We start from the raw sequence: 23,126 nt of genomic DNA on the forward strand, positions 1-23,126 counted from the left end.
ACCATTAAATAGCCCGGCTTGCTGTTGACCTATGCAGCCCCGAAAGACAGTTGCATCTGTCAAGTAGGGAAATTTAGGTATGCTTTATGCGGGAGGCTAATTTTACTAATTTACAACAATTTTACAAGTCCCCACCACATGTGGAAAAAAGTTCTTACATGATCTTCGCATCTCCAACACTTACCTTGTACATTTGAGTAACATTTTGCTAATTTTTGTGGTGCTATATACCATTGATACATAATTTTATACCATTTTTTTTCAAACCATAAGAGTAAGTGAATTTCAGATTTTGGTTCCATATTTTTTTCCCATTCTTCTAATTTACTGTAATTGTATGTTCTATATTTGCCGCCCATTTGATCATGCAGTCTTTAACTGGTTCTGTTTCTGTCGACCATTCTAATATTTTTTTTATATATATTTTCTTTATTAACGTTATTTCGGTATCATTGGTTGCCGTTTCCCCACTTTGGAAAACATATATAAGCTCAGAGCATTCACAAGAGATCAGTATTTGCCCTTTTGTAAAATCAAATTGATATCTTCATTTTTTTCTTGTTTCATATATCTTAACATGGGGGTCCAATCTGTTTCTTGTCTAGCTTTGTTTTGACGGTCTGTTAGGAGATTTGATAGTCGATTCATGATCATGATTTCCATCGTTTTTGTTAGCAACCTTCCTCTTTTTATGCACCACTTTTTTATGACCCTGTTCTTTGTGGTATTTATTCTTATTTCTTTCTCACCCCAAGTTTTAACTTAGTGTTCATGTGGCCCACCCTTGTTTTTGTTGTTCCTCTGATTTTGTGTTGTAATGTATATTATTATTATTTATTGTATTGTTCAATGTGTTATGATGTGTTGTTCTTTTTATAAGGCCCAAAAGAGCTGTTATTAGAATACTTCTTTCTGTTTTGAAAGCATATGGCACTTTATCACTGCTACTTATTTCCATGATACAGCACTTTATAAAACCTGTCCCCACTGGGTTGCTTTTAATTACTCTGATTTTATCTGTTTGGATTTTAATGTATTTGTCCATTATTTTATTTTGTGTATTGTTGGAATGTTTTAAGTTTATGTTAAATATGTTGTTGTTGTTCGGGCTTGTCCCTGTTCTGAGCCGCCCCGAGTCCCTACGGGGAGATGGGGCGGGATATAAAAATAAAGTTTATAATTATTTATTATTACAGTAGAGTCTCACTTATCCAAGCTAAACGGGCCGGCAGAAGCTTGGATAAGCGAATATCTTGGATAATAAGAAGGGATTAAGGAAAAGCCTATTAAACATCAAATTAGGTTATGATTTTACAAATTAAGCACCAAAACATCATGTTATACAACAAATTTGACAGAAAAAGTAGTTCAATACGCAGTAATGCTATGTAGTAATTACTGTATTTACGAATTTAGCACCAAAATATCACGATGTATTGAAAACATTGACTACAAAAATGCGTTGGATAATCCAGAATGTTGGATAAGCGAGTGTTGGATAAGTGAGACTCTACTGTATATTGAAAATATTGACTACAAAAATGGCTTGGATAATCCAGAGGCTTGGATAAGCGAGGCTTGGATTAGTGAGACTCTACTGTATTATGGTTTACTTTGGTTTGGCAAGTGATGGCTTTAACTCGGTCCGGACTAAGGTTTACGTGCAACGTTTATGTGGACGAATGGATTAAGTATTTTATTATATTGTTTTAAATGTATTTATTGGATTGTTTTAAACTGATTGTTTTAATTGCTCTGTTTTATTTTTGTACTGTATTCCGGCATTGAATTTGCCAGATTGCGAGCCGCCCTGAGTCCCTTCGGGTGAGAAGGGCGGCATAGAAATGGTGGAAATAAATAAAATAAATAAAATCTGCTTGAACTTGCGTTTGCAGCCCAGACCGCTGTCCCTGCACCAAAGACGTGGCAGAAACCAAAAGATCTAGGCCAGGCCGCCGAGGAGGAGCGGGAGGCCGAGCCCGAGGTGAGGAGGAGGAGGCACAAAGGCAGCAGGGAGGCGGCCGGTGGATTTGGCCACGGAGGTGTTGACCTGGCCCTGCTTGCCTTCCAGCCTCAAGTCGAGGAGGAGCTTCCGGGAGAGAGAATACTTGAATCTGAACCCGAGGCGCCCAGCCCCAGGAGAGACTCTGCCTCCGACCTTAAAGTAGCGAAGGCCGTGGAGGAGAACGGCGAGCAGGAAGCGGAGCCCATCCGGAACGGAGCCGAGAGCGTCTCTGAGGGCGAGGGGGGCGAGGGGAGTTCGGGCGGCACAGAGGGGTCCGGCGAGGCCCCTGCCGGGCAGAGCAAGTCAGGTAAAGCCCAGCTCCGGCCAGAAGGGCAGGACGATTGTCCAGCTGAGCAGGTGGAGCCTGATAAAGTGTCCTCCTTCCGTTCTTACAGAGCAGTGGAAGCCCCTCAACCCCGACGGGAAGAAGCAGTACGGCCGGGAGTTCCTGCTGGACTTCCAGTTCATGCCGGCCTGCGTCCAGAAGCCGGAAGGGCTGCCCCCGATCAGCGACGTGGTCCTCGACAAGGTGAAGAGAGAAGGGGAAATGGGTGGGGGTGGGGGTGAGGGGATTAAGGGGATTGGACTACCTATTGGAAATAGCTGCACTCAGTCTCTGGGCACATATCCCTTTGGAAATAAACGGCAATCATGATCTTATTGAAAAGGAAAATACGATGTCACATCCATTTGGCAAATGTGAATCTCCATGGAAAACCACTAGACAAGAAAAGCATGGCCTTGTTACAAGTCAACCCTTTGAACAAGTGATACTCATAAGCAGGGTTGTTGTGTGTTTTCCGAGCTGTATGGCCATGTTTCAGGAGTATTATCTCCTAACATTTCGCCCACATCTATGACAGGCATCCTCAGAGGTTGTGAGGTAATTCAGAAGCGTTCGTGTAATGGCACACAGGGAACTCAGTTGTTAGACTGAAGAACTGCCAAGGACAAAGACATGCCACTACAAAAATATATTTGTTACTAGAGGATGGTTGTTTCTTTGAAGTTGAAATTGCACTTGCAGTTGTCCAAGAGCTATACACTCCCTTGAAACCTCTTAGTTTAAAATATGCAATCGGAGATTTAAAAAACCAAAGTCTTATTTGACAAATAACTATATCTTGTTTACTCACAAACATCTTGTATTAATTCATCATACAGGCACATTTCTCATTAAAGTTCAGTTCTAGATAGGATGAAGATCTCTCTCTATGTTGAGTACACAGGGTATCATTCTTAATAACGCAGAGTTGTACTCACTGAAGTTCATAACTCATACTTCTCCAAACAGCAACATGCATCCACCTCCACTGAGGTTGATAGCAGATACACGCCCACCTCCACTGAGGTTGATATCAGACAATGAATACAAAATGGAGTTCTGAGTCTGAACATGTTCAGTCCAATCACATGTCTATAACCCCTCCCAAGCCAAAGAGATACAGTCAACCTGGCAAATCGACATATATTCCATCGTGGCCCCCCGGCTTTGGAACTCTCTTCCTAGAGAGAACAGGCAGGCCCCTACCCTCCTCTCCTTTCATAGGAGCTTAAAAACCTGGCTCTTCCAAAAGGCTTTTGACACCTAATTTGATGTTGGACTGATCCATCTGCCCATTTTATAATAGCCCCCATTTCTGAGATGTTGCCAATGCTATTTTGCACTTTATTGTCCATTTCTACCGGCACATTCTGTTCTGGATTTTATGAATTAGTCTCCTTTTTAATATTGTATGTTTTTTCTATGCTTCTTGCCGATTTTAACGATTGTTTTATTGCTATTGATGTTTTACTGGTATAATTGTTTTATAGTCGTGTGACTGATATTGATTTGTTTTATCGGGCTAGGCCCCATGTAAGCCGCCCCGAGTCCCTTCGAGGAGATGGGGCGGGGTATAAAAATAAAGTTATTATTATTATTATTATTATTATTATAGGTTAGAAAATGTATACATTAACAAATAAATAATGAAAGCCTTGGGAGGTTGTTATTTCCAACACCACCGGGGCTCGCCTTAGTGTTGCCTTTCTCTGCAGATCAATCAGCCCAAGCTGCCTCTCCGCACGTTGGACCCTCGGATCCTGGCGAGGGGCCCGGACTTCACCCCGGCCTTTGCCGATTTCGGAAGGCAGCTCCCAGGCGGGCGAGCAGCAGCCGTGAGTGTGACTTTCTCCTAAACCCACCAGAATTGAATAAAGCACAGTCAGGGAGCAGCCAGCAAGCGGCCCGGCCCTGCTTTATTCCTCTCCTGCTGCCATTTGCTCCCTGTGGCCTTTCCTCCTCTTCCTCCCTTATGTCTCCCAGCAGGCTGGCAGTTGGGCTCGCTTGCCTTGCTTTTGCCTTTGAGTTGCCTCCTTTGCAAAGGAGGAAACTCTTGGATAAGTGGCCGTTTCTCCCAGTCCTCAGAGGACTTTATGATTGACTCCAGGCTTGGCAAGAAGGCCAATGGGGAAGGGCTGTTCTGAGCATTCTTCTCAGAACTGAGGTTTATATACCGTGTTTCCCCGAAAATAAGACAGTGTCTTATATTAATTTTTGCTCCCAAAGATGCGCTAGGTCTTATTTTCAGGGGATGTCTTATTTTTCCATGAAGAAGAATTCACATTTATTGTTGAACAAAAAATGTGAACATTTATTATATACTGTACAGTAATTGTCATTACAAACCAGCATAACCAGACAAACTGTGAATCCTATCAAAACATTTTTGTTACTACCATTATTTCTATATACAACAATCTATGGTATGTACATTTACCGATCCTGCATGCTCTGGTGTTGTGTTCATTGGACATGCTTCCAAACAAAAACTTTGCTAGGTCTTACTTTCGGGGGAGGCCTTATATTTAGTAATTCAGCAAAACCTCTGCTAGGTCTTATTTTCTGGGGATGTCTTATTTTAGGGGAAACAGGGTATCTGTGGAAGGTCCAGGGTGGGAGAAAGAACTCTTGTCTGTTGGAGACAAGTGTTAATGTTGCAATTGGCCAGCTTGATTAGCATTGAATATCCTTGCAGCTTCACTGCCTGGGGGAATCCTTTGTTGGGAGGTGTTATTATCAGCCCCAGAGGGTTTTTAATAATCTATCCTGTATTTATTACGGTCTTGCCTTTTATGTGTTTTTAATGTAATTTTTTATCCTGTATTGTTGTTTTAATTGATATATTGCATTACTGTTTTGTCTGTTTTATATTGTGATTGTATTATGTTGCTTATATTTTGTCCTTGTGTTGTTTGGGCCTCTGCCCCATGTAAGCCGCCCCGAGTCCCCACGGGGAGATGGTGGCGGGGTATAAATAAAGTTATTATTATTATTATTATTATTATTAGCTGGCCCTGATTGTTTCTTGTCTGGAATTCCCCTGTCTTTGGAATGTTGCTCTTTATTCACTGTCCTGATTTTAGAGTTTTTAAAGTACATTTCAGTTTAGAATTGGAAGACCAGGAACCCTTTCACACTACAGGAAAGGAGATTCCACCTGAACATCAGGAAGAACTTGTATATATTATTATTGGTTTTTATTATTGTTCTTTGATGTTTCATATTTTATTTTATAATTGTTTTGTATCTGATTTTGCTGTGAGCCGCCCCGAGTCCCCTTCGGGGGAGATGAAGGCGGGATATAAATAAACTTATTAAACCTACTATTATTATTATTATTATTATTATTATTATTATTATTATTATTATTATTATTAAGAACTTCCTCACTGTGAGAGCTGTTCGGCAGTGGAACTCTCTCTCTGCCCCGGACTGTGGTGGAGCCTTTTAAGCAGAGGCTGGATGGCCATCTGTCGGGGGTGCTTTGAATGCGGTTTCCTGCTTCTTGGCAGAACGGGGTTGGACTGGAGGGCCCAGGAGGTCTCTTCCAACTCTACTATTCTCTGATTCTATGATAGGTGAGGACAGAAGGGTCCTTCTGGTTCCCATTTCTGGGGGAGATTTATTTATTTATTCATTTATTTACAGCATTTATATTCCGCCCTTCTTTCTCACCCCGAAGGGGGCTCGGGGCAGATCACATTGCACACATAAAGGCAAACATTCAATGCCATGACATAGAACAGAGACCGAGACAAGACGCAGGCCTCGAACTCATGACCTCTTGGTCAGAGTGATTTGTTGATTTGTTGCAGCTGGCTTGCTTTCCAGCCTGCGCCACAGCCCGGTCCTAGAGATCCTTTGCCTCGTCCTGCAGGGAATGTCCCGCCCTGTCGTTGCCTCATACCACGTGTTTTCCTCCTTCCCGCAGGCCAGCAAAGTGCAGCCCCCGCCCGGCCTGCCCTCGCTCGCTCGCTGCAGCCCCCCGACCTGCCCGCTGCTGGTCTCCCCGCACCCCCAGCTGAGGAACCTCCAGATCGGGGTGAGCCCTCCTGCCCCGGCCCTCTTCCCAGCCTCTCCCGCTCCCAGTCCGTCTCATGTTTAAGGGCCCCGCTGTCTTCCTGCCTCCTCTCTCTCTCTCTCAGCTGCTGAACGTTGGGCCGAGGCGGTCCCAGCCGGGCCAGAGGCGGGAGCCCAGGAAAATCATCACGGTCTGCGTCAAGGAGGACGTCCACCTCAAGAAGGCGGAGAACGCCTGGAAGCCCAGCCTGAAGCGGGAGACCCAAGCCGAGGACCCCGAGAACATCAAGACCAAGGTGAGGGCAGAGCCCTTGGGGTGCACTCGGGGAAATAGATTTGGAATTTATTTATTTTATTTATTTATTTCCGATATTTCTACCCCGCCCTTCTCCCCGAGGGGACTCAGGGCGGCTTACACAACTGGCAGGATCACTACCAGTATATCATAATACAATAAAATAACGAAACAGTTAAAATAGTTAAATAACATAGTAAATAATAATAATAATTCAACGACTCTGGCAGAAACCAGTACAGGTGGTCCTGGTGGTGATGGGCACATTGGGTGCCGTGCCAAAAGATCTCAGTCGGCATTTGGAAACAATAGACATTGACAAAATTACGATCTGCCAACTGCAAAAGGCCACCCGACTGGGATCTGCGTGCATCATCCGAAAATACATCACACGGTCATAGACACTTGGGACGTGTTCGACTTATGATTTTGTGATATGAAATCCAGCATATCTATCTTGTTTGCTGTGTCATAAAATAATAATAATAATAATAATAATAATCATCATCATCATCATCATCATCTTTATTTATACCCCGCCACCATCTCCCCAACGGGGACTCGGGGTGGCTTACATGGGGCCATGCCCAGCACAATACAATATAACAGAATATAAATAGAACAACAAATCAAAACACATTGAACAATACAATAAATGATAATATACACTACATACACAATATATAAAATACAATATATAAAAGATTTAACACAGTGCAACGCCGAATATATATGCCAATCATCCATTAGACCTTGTGCAAGAGCCTTAATCCAATCCATGTCAACACTAACTGAGTTCATTAGTTAGAGAGACCAGAGACTGGGTGCAGGAATTAATTGCACCCTGTCTCTGGGCAGATATCTCTTTGGAAATAAATGGCAATCATAACTTTATTGAAAAGGAAAAATGATGTCACATCCGTTTGGCAAATGTGAATCACCATGATCATGATCATTAATTGTACGGTAATTAAAAAATAAAACAGAAGCTATTAGGGCAAAACCAGAGTTTTTTTATTTTCAAATGAAAACTACATGTTATGGAATCAGTCTGGTGGCACTACATTTTAATATATTGGTTTTATGGTTCCCATCCCCTTGATCTGGTCATGTAAGTGTGATTTATTGTTATAATTGTATTATTTTACTTTGTTTAATAATGTGTATTATGTTGTTATGTAATGTCTCTCCATCCGGGAGATAGGGCGGTATATAAATAAAGTTTTATTATTATTATTATTATTATTATTATTATTATTATTATTATTATTATTATGATGTGGAAACCACCTTTTGAAAACCACTAGTCAAGAAGAACACGGCCTTGTTAGAAGTCAGCCCTTTGAACAAGTGATATTCACAAGCATTCAAGTAATGGCACACAGGTAGCTCAGCTGTTAAACTGAAGAACTGCCAAGGACAAAGACATGCCACTGCAAAAATATATTTGGTTAGCAGAGGATGGTTGTTTATTTGAAGTTGAAATTGCAGTTGCAGTTGTCCAAAAGATATACACTCCCTTGAAACCTCTGAGTTTACAATATGCACTCGGAGATTCAAAAAACAAACCTTTCTTTGAAAAATAATATATCTTGTTTACTCACAAACATCTTGTATTAATTCACCATACAGGCACCTTTCTTATTAAAGTTCAGTTATAGATTGGATGTGTTTTATAGATAGGATGTGTGTTGAGTACACAGGATATGATTCTTAATCAATAGTTCATAGTCTTTAGGTATAGTTGTACCCACTGAAGTCCATAAGTCATACTTCTCTACTGAAGTCCAAACAGCACCGTGCATCCACCTCCACTGAGGGGATAGCAGATACACATCTACCTCCACTGAGGTGGAAAACGGACAGAATACAAAATGGAGTCCTGAGTCTGAACTTGTTCAGTACAATGACATGTCTATAACCCCTCCCACATCACAGAGGTCCAGTCAAACTGCAAATCAACATACACAGAATAATGGTTAGCAAGTATATACATCTATATATATAAAAGAATGATGGCATCACGGCGACCCACAAAACAACAAAACTACAAGCCCCCCAACCTCGAAATTTGACAACACAACCCATCATCCACGCCTCTAGGTTGATACAACAAAAAGCAAAGAAAAATAAAGTCCTAATTAGAGGGAGAGAAATAATTGTTTTTATCCAATTGCTGCCACTTAGAAGGCTAAGCTCTGTCCACTTGGTCTCCTAGCAACCCACTCAGCCCAGTGTTAATAAAAGAATAAAAAATAAAATAAATACAAATAATACAATAAAAAAATAATAAAAAACACTTAAAAATTAATACAATAAAATACTATAACAAAATAACTAAAAACAATACAACAAAATAATAAAATATAATAAATAAAAAAGATAAGTTACAATAAAATTAATTAAAAAAATACAAATAACGTCAAATAAAAATTCCACAACAACGTTTAACCAATACCACCACCACTTTGCCACAGCAACGCGTGGCCGGGCACAGCTAGTTAACAAATAGTGAAAAGGCTTGGGAGGTTGCGATTTCCAACATTTTTATTCCCACACACTTGGGAGATAACCATGTTGGGGGAATAGCTATGGAAAACAAAGATACCAGACAACCTACTACCTCTTGTGGCTGTGAGTTTTCTGTTTGATTCCTATTTGTTGCTTTTGATATTTTGTTGATATTTGTTGATGCTACTGTCGGGCTGGACTCTGCCTTGCGCCTTCCCACTTCTGCTCTCTGGATCTTGTTTGTTTTGGAAGGCCCTCCTCGCTCGTCCTGTGGGGTTCATCCCTCCTCTGGCCCTTTCTTTGCTTCAGGAGCTGTTCCGGAAGGTCCGCAGCATCCTTAACAAGCTGACGCCCCAGATGTTCAACCAGCTGATGAAGCAGGTGACGGACCTGACGGTGGACACGGAGGAGCGGCTGAAGGGGGTCATCGACCTGGTGTTTGAGAAGGCCATTGACGAGCCCAGCTTCTCCGTGGCCTACGCCAACATGTGCAGATGCCTTGTCACGGTAAGGCTCCACGGCAGCCACTGAGGTGACGGGATGGCTGACTGTTAGTGGGGCAAGGCCTTGGTCTGTAGTCCCTGTGGTGGAAGGAAGGAAGGAGGTGTGAAATGCCAGTATGGGAAGTGTTCTTTTTAAGAGGGAGCTCAAGCCTTAGGGCGAATCGAGCATGCAAGGCATTTTATTTATTTATTTATTTATTTATTTATTTGCTGCATTGATTCACCCTGCCCTTCTCACCCTAAAGGAGACTCAGGGTGGCTTACAAGTTATATGTACATACAAGGTATTATGTTATTAGCATAGCACAATATTAGCATTATAGATTACTATATTGTACTATACCACTATACTTCAATATTATTAGTAATATTGCATGTAATATATAGTATACAGTTATAGTATACTGGTGGTGGCGCAGTGCGTTAAAGCACTGAGCTGCTGAATTTGCAGACCGAAAGGTCCCAGGCTCAAACCCAGGGAGCGGAGTGAGCACCCGCTGTTAGCCCCAGCTTCTGCCAACCCAGAAGTTCAAAAACATGCAAATGAGAGTAGGTGAATAGGTACTGCTCCGGCAGGAAGGTAATGGCGCTCCCTGCAGTCATGCCGGCCACATGACCTTGGAGGAGTCTACAGACAACGCCGGCTCTTCAGCTTAAAAATGGAGATGAGCTCCAACCCCCAGAGTCAGACACGACTGGACTTAACGTCAGGGGAAACCTTTACCTTACTATATTACTATATTGTACTATACCACTATACTTCAATATTATTAGTAATATTGCATGTAATATATAGTATACAATTATAGTAGTGTATTATTATATTGTATTACATATTATTATTAATATTATATGTATATCTATATATATAAAAGGGTAATGAAATTTCGGCCTAGGACAAAACAACAAAACTACACATCCCAGAAACACTAAAATTGGCAGCACAATCCCTCATCCATGCCTCTACGTTCATACAACAAATAGAAAAGAAAAATAAAGTCCTAATTAGAGGGAGATGAAGAATCGTTTTTATCCAATTGCTGCCAGTTAGAAGGCTAAGCTCCGCCCACTTGGTCTCGTAGCAACCCACTCAGCCCAGGGGACAGGCAGAGTTAGACCTCACTTAGGCCTCTTCCACACTACCTATAAAATACAGATTATCTAATTTGAACTGGATTATATGGCAGTGTAGACTCAAGGCCCTTCCACACAGCTATATAACCCATTTATAATCTTATATTATCTGCTTTGAACTGGATTACCTTGACTCCACACTGCCATATAATCCACTTCATTGTGCAATTGGACCCAACTGGACTTAATGTTAGGAGAAAACCTTTACCTTAACTACCACCAATTCCTCATAATTTTATTTCCCAGACCACCATACTTTGCCACAGCAATGCGTGGCCGGGCACAGCTAGTATAATATATTATATTATTAGTATAGCACAATATTAGTATTATATATTATTATATTGTTATATGGACACAGGAGACATAGTGGAATGGTGTCTTTCTGGCCCAGAATGGCATAGTCCTGGGTGGGGGGAGGAGTTGTCATGCTCACCTTCCTTCTCCTGCTGCCTTTTGGTTTGGGTCAGCTGAAAGTGCCCATGGCGGATAAGCCCGGGAGCACCGTCAACTTCCGGAAGTTGCTCCTGAACCGCTGCCAGAAGGAGTTTGAGAAGGATAAAGCTGACGACGACGTTTTTGAGAAGAAGCAGAAGGAGCTGGAAGCGGCCACCGCGGTGAGTCCTCTGTGGGGGCCCCTCGCTGGGCAGGGAAGGGAAGGGGAGCTCCGGCGGGCCCTTCCTCACCGCCCGGTCCGGCCTTTTCCCCGCAGCCGGAGGAGCGGACCCGGCTCCACGACGAGCTGGAAGACGCCAAGGACAAGGCCCGGCGGCGCTCCATCGGGAACATCAAGTTCATCGGGGAGCTCTTCAAGCTGAAGATGCTGACGGAGGCCATCATGCACGACTGCGTGGTCAAGCTCCTGAAGAACCACGACGAGGAGTCCCTGGAGTGTCTCTGCCGCCTCCTGACCACCATCGGGAAGGACCTGGACTTCGAGAAGGCCAAAGTGAGCAGGGAGGGAGGGGGCAGGGCAGGCGGGGGGGGGGCGGGGGCAGCAAGGCCCGTTTGGTAAAGAGGCGGGAAGAGCATCTGCTGTGTTGCCCCCTCCCTCCAGCCCCGGATGGATCAGTACTTCAACCAAATGGAGAAGATCGTGAAGGAGAGGAAAACCTCCTCTCGCATCCGGTTCATGCTTCAGGACGTCATTGATCTCAGGCAGGTATGTGTCGGGTGAGGAAGAACCAAGACATTAAAGGGTGCTGCCTTGAAAAAGGACTGCCCAAAGGGCAAGGCTTGGCTCCATGGCTCGCTTGCGTCCACACCCGCCAGCCATTTCGCCCTTCGCTGGGCCTCGGGCAGGAAAGATCCCTTGTGATCCCTTGCTTGCCTTCCGCAGTGCAACTGGGTTTCGCGGAGGGCGGACCAGGGCCCCAAGACCATTGAGCAGATCCACAAGGAGGCCAAGATCGAGGAGCAGGAGGAGCAGCGGAAGGTCCAGCAACTGATGACCAAAGACAAGAGGAGGCCGGGTAGGTGCTCCACTCGGGGCGTTTCGAGTCGGGGGCTGCTGCGGTTTTAGCTATGAATAAGACTTTAATTGGCTGTAAGCGTTTTCACTATTTATAATGTTAATATTGAATTCTATTTTAGCATTTGTATATTTTCAGGTTTTAGATTGTGTAGTATTGGTTTAGTGTGAGCCACTGCTTTGAGGCTCTTTTGCGAGCAAAACAAAGTGGGATATAATTTATATATATATACTAGCTGTGCCCGGCCACGCGTTGCTGTGGCGAAGTCTGGTGGTATGGGAAATAAAGTATTGAGGAATTGGTGGCAGTTAAGGTAAAGGGTAAAGGTTTTACTTTACATTAAGTCCATTATAAATAGCTGTGTGGAAGGGCCTTGAGTCTACACTGCCATATAATCCAGTGCAAATCTGATAATCTGTATTTTATAGGCAGTGTGGAAGAGGCCTAAGTGAGGCCTAACTCTGCCTGTCCCCTGGGCTGAGTGGGTTGCTAGGAGACCAAGTGGGCATAGCATAGCCTCCTAACTGGCAGCAATTGGCTAAAAACAATTATTCCTCTCCTTCTAATTAGGACTTGATTTTTCTTTTCTTTTTGTTGTATGAACGTAGAGGCATGGATGAGGGGTTGTGCTGCCAAGTTTAGTGTTTCTGGGATGTGTAGTTTTGTTGTTTTGTCCTAGGCCGAAATTTCATTACCCTTTTATAGACTAGCTGTGCCCGGCCACGCGTTGCTGTGGCTTTTTTTTAGTGATGTTGGTCAATCTACATTGGGTTTTATTTTTGTTGTGACCGTCAACAAAAATTATACAGTATTATTTATTCATTTATTATATTAAAGACATATGATAGGATATTACGCTATAACATATACGACTTTTTCACAATATTAGTAGTAATATATATATATATATATATATATATATATTGTTTTGTTTTGTTATTAGTATTATATTGTAGTGTATTATAATATTATTAGTAGTATTATATGTATATACAATGTATTGTATTATATATGTATTGTATTATTATATATATTAATATATTGCAAATTGGCCCCAGAGTACGGAATGGCCTTGTAGTTTCAAAGCTTGGGTGGTTCCGTGTGTTAGAGGGGGGGAATGCTTTGTTGGGAGGTGCTAGGTGGTCCTGATTGTTTCCTGGATGGAATTTGTGTGTTTTCAGACTGTTGTTGTTTATTTACTGTGCTGAGATGAGAGAGTGATGAGTACGGAATGGCCTTGTAGGTTCAAAGTGTGGGTGGTTTCCTGTGTGAAGGGGGGAATCCTTTGGTGGGAGGTGTTAGATGGCCCTGATTGTTTCCTGGATGGAATAGCTGTGTTTTTAGAGTGTTGATCTTTATTTACTGTCCTGAGATGATATTGTTGTGTATTATTGTACCACAGTAATTATTTCATATTACAGTAGAATCTCACCCAACATTCGTTTATGCAATGTTCTGGATTATGCAATGGAGTCTGCCTTTTAATAGTCAATGTTTTTGGAGTGAGTGTTTTTAATGTATTGTGATATTTTGGTGGTAAATTTGCAAATACAGTAATTACTACATAGCATTACTGCGCATGGAACTACTTTTTGTGTCAAATTTGTTGTATAACATGATGTTTTGGTGTTTAATTTGTATAATGATGACCTAATTCGATGTGTAATTGGTTTTCCTGAATCCCTTCTTATTATCCAACATATTTATTTATGCAACGTTCTGCCGGCTTGTTTATGTTGGATAAGTGAGATTCTAGTGTATATTTATAATGTGATATTATTTGTTTAGAAGTGGATTATATGAGGCGCCTTCTGTTATAACAATAATAATTATTATAGTCTTGAATGATTATCATTGTGATAAAAATAATAACTACTTATTATTAGTTGTTATTATATTGTTGAATGATTATCAATGTTATAATAATAATTATTAATTTGTGAATGATTATTACTATAATAATAATAATAATTTTCTATTATTACGATTTGTTAATACATTGTTGAATGATTGTCAGTGTTATAATAATAAGAACTGACTATTATTATGAATTATTATGTTCTCGAATGATTATCAGTATTATACTAATAATAAATTAGTATTATTATTGGTGATTATGACATTCTTAACTGATGATCAGTTATTATATTAATAATTATTACAGGGAAGGGAAAGGTGAGGGCGATAGGGTTTGAGAGGGGAAAAAGGGGGGCTTCTGAGGCATTGGAGGGGTTGTCATTTGTGGGTGAGAACAACAACAACAATAACAACAACAGAAAAGGGGGAAGCTCAGCCTGGGCCAACTGGGGCCTTCCCTTGACTTGTTTTGGGCGCCAACTTCCACCCTTCCTGGCCTGAGGCTCTTTCCTTTTCCCCATCAGCCGTTTAACCGGGTGAGGGGGAAAAGGAAGGGCCCTGAGGCCGGGAAGGGCGGGGGTTGGCGCCCCAAACAACTCGAGGGGAGGCCCAGGCCTGCTCGAGGGCCGTGCCCTCCTCTTCCCCCCTCACCTTGAAGAGCTTGAAGACCTCCGAGAAGAACCGAGAAGGGAGGAGGAGAGAGGGTGAGGCGGGGGGGGGGGCTCCGCGGGGCCTTCCTCGCATTGGGGGGAGGGGAGAGGGGCGGGAGGAGGGGGCCTGAACGGCAACCGGGGCCCTCCATGGGCCCTGAGGGGGGAGGACATTGAGGGGGAGAGGGCAGAGAGCGACGTGAGGCCCGCACGCCTCCCAGCGCGGCCTCCTCCATCCCGCGCCCAGCAAGGAATCGGCCTCCCTGCCTTCCTTCCTTCAGCTCTGAGGCGAGGTGTGTGTGTGCGCGCGCGGGAAGGGATGGGGGGGTGCGCGCAGGCGCACATCGCCTGTTGCAGTTTTTGGCCGTTTGTGGCCCTGTGATTGTGTTTGTCCTATAAATCTTACTGGAGCCGCGCGAGCGCCATAAAGGGTTGAAGCATGGTGTTTTTGCGCATGCGTACTTAGTTTTGGCATTTTTTGGTGTTGTGATAGTGTTTTATGTGTAAATTTGTTGTATCTTACTGGAGGCGGGGATGATGGATTGCGTTGCCAATTTTCGAGTTTGGGGGGGCTGTAGATTTGTTGTTTTGTCCATCGCCGTGATGCCATCACTCTTTTATATATATAGATATCTACAATTCTCAAAAATCTTGGGTCAGTCCTCCCCAAATTCCACCAGTATTCACAGTTGGCTATGTTAGGTCTGTGTGCCAAGTTTGGTCCAAATCAGACATCAGCTGGATACAGTGCTTTCTGGATAAGGGTGAACTACAACTCCCATATGACAAGGACAGTCACCCCCAAACCAGGCCTGTATGCGCAGTAGGCCATGTTGGGTCTGTGTGCCAAGTGTGGTCCAGATCCATCACCGGCTGGGTTCAGTGTTCTAGGAATATGGGTGAACTATAGGTCTCTGATGCCAAGGTCAATCGCCCCAAACCTCGCCAGTATGCAAAGCTTGACTGTGTTGGGTCTGTGTGCCAAGTGAATTCCAGGTCCATCGTTGGTGAAGTTCAGAGTACTCTTAGATTACAAGTGAACTATAGATCCCAGTCCCTACAACTCCTATAAATCATGGTGAATTCTCCCCAAACCTCTCTCCCTATGTTCAGTTGCTGTGTGCCATAGAAAAGGAGAGGAAAGGGTTAAGGGAGAGGCAGTGGGCGGGCTCATGCAAATTCCACACCAGTAGAGAGAGAAAGGAGCCCTGGGATGTGATGCCCACTGTAACCTGCAATGCCAGTGGAGGGAGGGCTCTGGTAGCCCCCCAGTACTGTGGGTTGTAGCTGTTTGTGTAAATGGACACCCATGCCACATACACACATACAGATTTTCACCTTTATTATGAGTATACACACACACATATGCTTAAGCTGCCTTTTGTTCTAGATTTCTCTAGCCTAAAATGATACATTTTAATATATTGGGTTTATGGTTCCCGTCCCCTTGATCAGGTCATGTAAGTGTTATTTATAGCTCTAATTGTATTATTTTACTTTGCTTAATAATGTGTTATTACGTTGTTATGTAATGTGTTGTTTTTATGATTGGAAACCACCCTGAGTCCCATCCGGGAGAAAGGGCGGTATATAAATAAAGTTTTATTATTATTATTATTATTATTATTATTATTATTATTATTATTATTATTATTATCTGTGCCTCACAGGTGTCCAGCGGGTCGAGGAGGGCGGCTGGAATACGGTGCAGGGGACAAAAAACAGCCGTGTGCTGGACCCCACCAAGTTCCTTAAAATCACCAAGGTGAGGGTGAAGGGAGAGCGGTCTCAGGGGAGGGAAGGAGGGAAGGAAGGAAGGAAGGAAGGAAGGAAGGAAGGGCCTTTTGTCTTGACGGCAGCTCTCTGTGTTGCCTTGCAGCCCACGATCGACGAGAAGATCCAGCTTGTGCCTAAAGCCCAGTTGGGCAGCTGGGGAAAGGGCAGCAGCGGCGGAGCCAAGGCCAGCGAGATCGGTAAGCGTGCGCTTGGTGCCGGCCAAGGGCTGCCTGGGTCTGGGTTCGAGAGAGGGACCCGGGTTCGAGAGAGGGCCCCGGCCTCAGTTGTGGGTGGGATCCCAAATACAAAAAGCAACACACAATTCAGAACCACTCGCATAGCGGCATGAACACCGTCTTCCCACTGGTCTCAAACCCTGCCGGAACGTCCCCTCCTTGCCTGCCTCGGCGCTCGCAGGAAACCATGAACGTGAACTTGTACGTCTCTCCTCTTTGGGGCATTTTCCTGGAGTCTGGAGACAGCTGTCACTCTCCCCAACATCCTCTTGCAGATTCCTTACGACCAAGTGCCACTAGTCTGAACCGATTCTCTGCACTGCAGCCTCCTGTGTCACCATCGGTCTCTGCCTCAGCCACATCCTCCGAGTCGGACGCTCGCAGGACCTTAACCAGGTGAGCCCCTCTCTCTCCTGCTCGCCTTCATGCTTTGGGCCCTCCACGGGGGCCATTTCATACCATCTGCTTAGTTGTGTGTGTTAACAGAGGGAAAACGGGTCTCTTTAGGTCAGCTCTGTTTGTTCGGTTTACTGCAAGATGCCTGTCGCACCTCAGGCTAAGTTCACCTTGCTATAGATACCCAGTCAGACACACAGGTAGTCTTTCGAGGTTTTTTTTATTAAGCAAAGCATAAGATAAATCAAGCAATCAAAAGGAAATTCAAAGTTGTAGTGAAAGAGTCAATAAGTCCAAGAGATTCAAAAAGTACATAAATGTCTATTAATCAAAAAGGCTAGGTCCATAGGTTCAAAGAGCATGGTAAGAACAATAATCTATAAGGCAAAGAATTAGTCCATAGAGTCCAAAGCACAAGGTCCAAGAATCCAAGATAATCCACCAAGCAAGGTACTAGTCCATAGAGTCCAAAGAACAAGGCCCAAGGATCCAAGAACGCTGGCAAGGTAAAACATCCACACAGATGAAGCGATGAATTGCATTGACAAGGAATAGTCTGTGAACGCATACTTTAATAACAACTCAGGAATGCATTCCTCTTTCCACTGCTCGACTCCCGTTTGCGCGCTAAACGCTCACTTCTACGGACCTGGGAACCCATCCAAGACAAACGGTCCTCTCTGGATAACTCATCGTTATCTTGCACCTGGTCAGGCGCTAAACCGTCACTCTCATTATTTTCCAAGGCTGAAGTCTCTCCCTCATTATTTCTCAAGGGAAGAAGAATGTCAGCTTGACCGTTACTTGTTTCTCCTGGAATCAGCAGTTCATCCTGCTCAAACTGAAACTGCATGTCCGAGCTGACTCCAGCCTCAGACTGCTGATCTTGAATCCCAAACCCAGAATCCCCTTCATCTTCATCTAGAATCTGGCCAGCCTGGGGCTGGGATACAACAATGCCCATGTTTATTATCTTAAACTTGTGTATGTGTATAAGTGTGTATATGTAGGGTCTGTTTCAAAGTCATTGCGAAATTTGGGGGTGCTGGCATTTCATTTCTAAAGAATAGACTGCATAGGGAAGCTGATGAAGAAACACAACCTACTAACTACCTGCAGACCCACCAAGAAAATCCAACCAATGCTCCGTTCAGCAAAGGACAAGAGGGATCCTCTTACCTCTGCAGGAGTCTGTCGCATACCATGCATCTGTGGACACGAAGTCTGCATAGGGACCCCCAAACACAGCAGCATTGCCCAGGCACGGATCAGCCAGAAAACTCACTTGATGAACCAACCTGGACACAGCATATTATTTGAGAACACAAATGCTGGACCACTCGCACAACCACCAGGTCAGGCGACAGTGAAGTCACTGAAATCCACATGAAGCACATGGACAATTTCAGTGGAAAGGAAGGAAATATGAACATGAACAACATCTGGCTCCCAGTATATATAAAAAAACTCTAAAACCAGGACAGTAAATAAAGAACAACATTCTGAAAACAGGATTTCCAGACAGGAAGCAATTAGGGCCAGCTAACACCTCCCAACAAAGGATCCTCCCAGGCAGGAAGCAGCCAGGCTTTGAAACTGCAAGGCCATTCAGTGCTAATCAAGCTGGCCAAATGCAATGTTCACCCTTGCCTCCAACAGACAAGAGTTCTTTCTCCCACCCTGGACATTATTCCACAGGGATATAAACCCCACTTGTGGAGTTGCCAACAGACCTCATAACCTCTAAGGATGTCTGTCATAGACGTGGGCAAAACATCAGGAGATAATGCTTCTGGAACATGGCCAGACTGCCCGGAAAACTCACAGCAACCCAACTATAGTTCATAAAACTTTAAAGTACTGCTCCAGTAAATTCCCTGCTTGTGTCCTCAGCTCTTCCCCCTTCCTGCAGCGTAGCCAAAACGCCCCCATTGTTGGAAACTGAGGAGAGGGGCGGCAAATTTACTGGAGCAGACCTTTTCAAACTCATTTATCTATATGAGACGTGCCTAGATTTCAGTGGCGATTACGTGAGATTGTAGTATTGGGATGTGTCTTTCAGCTGCATATGGTAAACGATTTCTCCTATACTTTGTCCTTTTTAAAAATCCAAAACGTAACCTACTTTGTGGATAGCCCTCGTATTATGTGTATAGATATATACAAACGCCAATTTTAAAAATTGACTGATGGAAGACCTCCCATAACCAGTCAGTGGTCCTCCTCTCCCTTCCGCAGCCGTGGGAGCACCGGGCGGGAGAAGAACGACAAGCCGTTGCCCTCGGCCCTCTCCCGCCCCAACACCTTCCTGCGGGTCAGCGGGGGCGGCAGCAAGGAGCAGCTGCTGGACAACCAGGCGCAGGAGGAGCAGCGCAGGGAGATGCTGGAGGCGGTCAAGCAGTTGACCGGAGGCGCCGTGGAGGGCGGAGGAGGCGGTGCCCGGGCCAGCGCGGCCACAGAGGCCGGGAGGAGCAAGGCGGCCAAGGAGGGCCAAGGTGAGGGGTCGGGCCGGCGCTTGTGGCCACCCGTGTTCTCCTCCCTGCGGGGGAGAAAGGCTCCTCCTCCTCATTCTCTTCTCCCAACGTCAGTTTCCGTAACGGCCAAGCCGGAAGCGTCCACGTCGCCCTTCCTGGAAAAGCCAGCCTTGTCCGAAGAGGAGATCGAGAGGAAGTGCCGGTCTATCATCGATGAGTTCTTGCACATTCATGATTATAAGGTAGGTAGAGTTTTGGTGAGCTTGAAGCCTTCTTTAATAATAATAACTAGCTGTGCCCGGCCATGCGTTGCTGTGGTGAAGTCTGGTGGTCTGGGAAATAAAGTATTGAGGAATTGGTGGTAGTTAAGGTAGAGGGGTAAGGTTTTCCCCTGACATTAAGTCCATTGTAAATGGGTAATATAGCTGTGTGGAAGGGCCTTGAGTCTACACTGCCATATAATCCAGTTAAAATCAGACAATCTGTATTTTATAGGCAGTGTGGAAGAGGCCTAAGTGAGGCCTAACTCTGCCTGTCCCCTGGGCTGAGTGGGTTGCTAGGAGACCAAGTGGGCGGAGCTTAGCCTTTTAACTGGCAGCAATTGGATAAAACACAATTATTCCTCTCCCTCAAATTAGGACTTTATTTTTCTTTTCTTTTTGTTGTATGAACGTAGAGGCATGGATGAGGGGTTGTGCTGCCAAGTTTATCATTTCTGGGATGTGTAGTTTTGTTGTTTTGTCCTAGGCCGAAATTTCATTACCCTTTTATATATATAGATAATAATAATTTTATTCTTATACCCCGCCCCATCTCCCCGAAGAGACTCGGGGCGGCTTACATGGGGCCATGCCCGAAAAGAACAATAAAAAACAAAATAATAAAACCAATCAATTAGACAATAAAATTAGTCATAAAAAACCACACACAAGATAAAGTGTTAAAATCATGGATTGAGTTCAAAGAATCTAGGCCAAAGTGCTAAAAGTACAAATATATCATGTCATCAAGGGAAGGTGGTTACTCAGCTGTGATGGCTATAACGTGCCATTATAATACTGGGGAAGGCAAGCACTGTTAATGCTTCCTCCCTGTTTCTCTTGTTGGGCGAGTGAACTTACTAACAAAAGACCCTCCCCGTAAATGTACGCAGGAGTAAATTATTAGCAGCAGCGTGACCCAGCACCAGTAGCCAAAAGTGATAAAAAGAACAAAAACACACAGACCAATGTGATCTCTTTCTTTGGAGGTTTTTCTTTCTAGCAAAATAATATGGTTGCACTATTTACAAACACAAGGTTTCCATAACACAAAGTTCTTTATACTTTCTTTGCTTCCACGCTGGGTTTCTTTCTGATGCAGATAAACAGCTTCTAACTTCGCTCTCACAGAGCCTCCTCTCACACCGAACCTATACAGGAGCTTCACATAGTAGCTTTTCACACAGTGTTTGATTCATATTTTTGTACAGTAGAGTCTCACTTATCCAACATAAACGGGCCGGCAGAATGTTGGATAATGAGGAGGGATTAAGGGAAAGCCTTTTAAACATCAAATTACATTATGATTTTACAAATTAAGCACCAAAACATCATGTTTTACAACAAATCGGCAGAAAAAGCAGTTCAATACACGGTAACATTATGTATACAGTAGAGTCTCGCTTATCCAACGTTCTGGATTATCCAATGCATTTTTGTAGTCAATGTTTTCAATACATCATGATATTTTGGTGCTAAATTAGTCAATACAGTAATTACTACATAGCATTACTATGTATTGAACTACTTTTTCTTTCAAATTTGTAGTTAAACATGATGTTTTGGTGCTTAATTTGTAAAATCATAACCTAATTTGATGTGTAATAGGCTTTTCCTTAATCCCTCCTTATTATCCAACATATTCGCTTATCCAACGTTCTGCCGGCCCGTTTATGTTAGATAAGTGAGACTCTACTGTAATTACTGTATTTACGAATTTAGCACCAAAACATTGCAGTGTATTGAAAACATTGGCTACAAAAACATTGACTACTAAAAGGCAGACTGTGTTGGATAATCCAGAACGTTGGATAAGCGAAGCTTGGATAAGTGAGACTCTACTGTAATTAAAAATACCTACCCTGTTTCCCTGAAAATAAGACATCCCCAGAAAATAAGACCTAGTAGAGGTTTTGCTGAATTGCTAAATATAAGGCCTCCCCCAAAAGTAAGACCTAGCAAAGTTTGTGTTTGGAAGCATGCAGGAGCGGTAAATGTACATACCATAGATTGTTGTACATGGAAATAACAAGTAACAAGAAATAATAATAATAATAATAATAATAATAATAATAATAATAATAATAATAATAATATAATAATAATAACTTTATTCTTGTATCCCACCTCCATCTCCCAGAAGGGACTCAGGGCAGCTGACACAGGGACAAGCCCAGCAACAACATAAATTTACATACAGTAGAGTCTCACTTATCCAACATAAACGGGCCGGCAGAACGTTGGATAAGCGAATATGTTGGAGAATAAGGAGGCATTAAGGAAAAGCGTATTAAACATCAAATTAGGTTATGATTTTACAAATTAAGCACCAAAACATCATGGTATACAACAAATTTGACAGAAAAAGAAGTTCAATACGCAGTAATGCTATGTAGTAATTACTGTATTTATGAATTTAGTACCAAAACATCACGATGTATTGAAAACATTGACTTCGAAAATGCGTTGGATAAGTGAGTCTTGGATAAGCGAGTGTTGGATAAGAGACTCTACTGTACAAACAGAAATTTAAAACAGTAATTTAAAAACAGTATAGCAATAAAATATAATATAGAAATTCTTGAAAGGATTCACAGTTTGGTTACACTGGTTTGTGATGACAACTACTGTACAGTAGATAATAATTTTTTCATTTTTTAAAAATTCAACCATAAATGTGAATTCTTCTTTGTGGAAAAATAAGACATCCCCTGGAAAAAAAGACCTAGCGCATCTTTGGGAGCAAAAATTGTCTTATTTTCGGGGAAACGGGGTAGTTAATTTTTAATACTTCTGACATCTGTTTCTCTCTCTTTTGCTGCTCTTGCGAGCTCTGTGGTTTCGGCACTTGGCGCTGATTGTGCAGCCAAGAGCAAGCATCCCGGATGGATGGGGCTGAAGGGGTCTCTGTGCAGGAAGACTTCTTCCGGTCTCTGCCTGCCGAGGGTCAAGAAAGCCTCTCACCGTGTTCCCTCCTTGCTCAGGAAGCGATGCAGTGCGTGGAGGAGCTGAACCTGCCGGGCACGCTGCCCGTCTTCGTGCAAGTCGGCGTGGAGTCCACCCTGGAGCGGAGCCAGATCACCCGGGACCACATGGGCCAGCTGCTGTATCAGTTGGTGCAGTTGGGGAAGCTGGGCAAGCAGGACTTCTTCAAGGGGTGCGTAGTCTGCCAAGGACGGAAGGAAGGAAGGAAGGAGGGGAACTCGGGTGGA

At 43.5% G+C, this 23,126-nt stretch overlaps 1 protein-coding gene across 10 annotated transcripts in view; it reads left to right on the top strand.

Moving 5' to 3' along the window:
* Positions 1 to 23,126, top strand: part of eif4g3 (eukaryotic translation initiation factor 4 gamma 3) — a 66,737-nt gene that overhangs the window by 35,911 nt on the left and 7,700 nt on the right. For all 10 annotated transcript variants that reach the window (XM_062965732.1, XM_062965733.1, XM_062965735.1 and 7 more), the window contains 17 exons: positions 1,896 to 1,984; positions 2,072 to 2,312; positions 2,401 to 2,534; positions 4,046 to 4,165; positions 6,262 to 6,372; positions 6,476 to 6,646; positions 9,466 to 9,663; positions 11,264 to 11,410; positions 11,506 to 11,742; positions 11,851 to 11,955; positions 12,133 to 12,265; positions 16,443 to 16,537; positions 16,652 to 16,745; positions 17,060 to 17,180; positions 19,419 to 19,675; positions 19,769 to 19,896; positions 22,899 to 23,071. In XM_062965732.1, coding sequence (XP_062821802.1) covers positions 1,896 to 1,984; positions 2,072 to 2,312; positions 2,401 to 2,534; positions 4,046 to 4,165; positions 6,262 to 6,372; positions 6,476 to 6,646; positions 9,466 to 9,663; positions 11,264 to 11,410; positions 11,506 to 11,742; positions 11,851 to 11,955; positions 12,133 to 12,265; positions 16,443 to 16,537; positions 16,652 to 16,745; positions 17,060 to 17,180; positions 19,419 to 19,675; positions 19,769 to 19,896; positions 22,899 to 23,071 — 2,554 coding nt within the window. The remainder of the gene's footprint in view (positions 1 to 1,895; positions 1,985 to 2,071; positions 2,313 to 2,400; positions 2,535 to 4,045; positions 4,166 to 6,261; positions 6,373 to 6,475; positions 6,647 to 9,465; positions 9,664 to 11,263; positions 11,411 to 11,505; positions 11,743 to 11,850; positions 11,956 to 12,132; positions 12,266 to 16,442; positions 16,538 to 16,651; positions 16,746 to 17,059; positions 17,181 to 19,418; positions 19,676 to 19,768; positions 19,897 to 22,898; positions 23,072 to 23,126) is intronic.

This window comes from Anolis carolinensis, unplaced genomic scaffold (genome assembly GCF_035594765.1).
Source record: "Anolis carolinensis isolate JA03-04 unplaced genomic scaffold, rAnoCar3.1.pri scaffold_15, whole genome shotgun sequence".
Taxonomy (NCBI): Eukaryota; Metazoa; Chordata; class Lepidosauria; order Squamata; family Dactyloidae; genus Anolis; species Anolis carolinensis.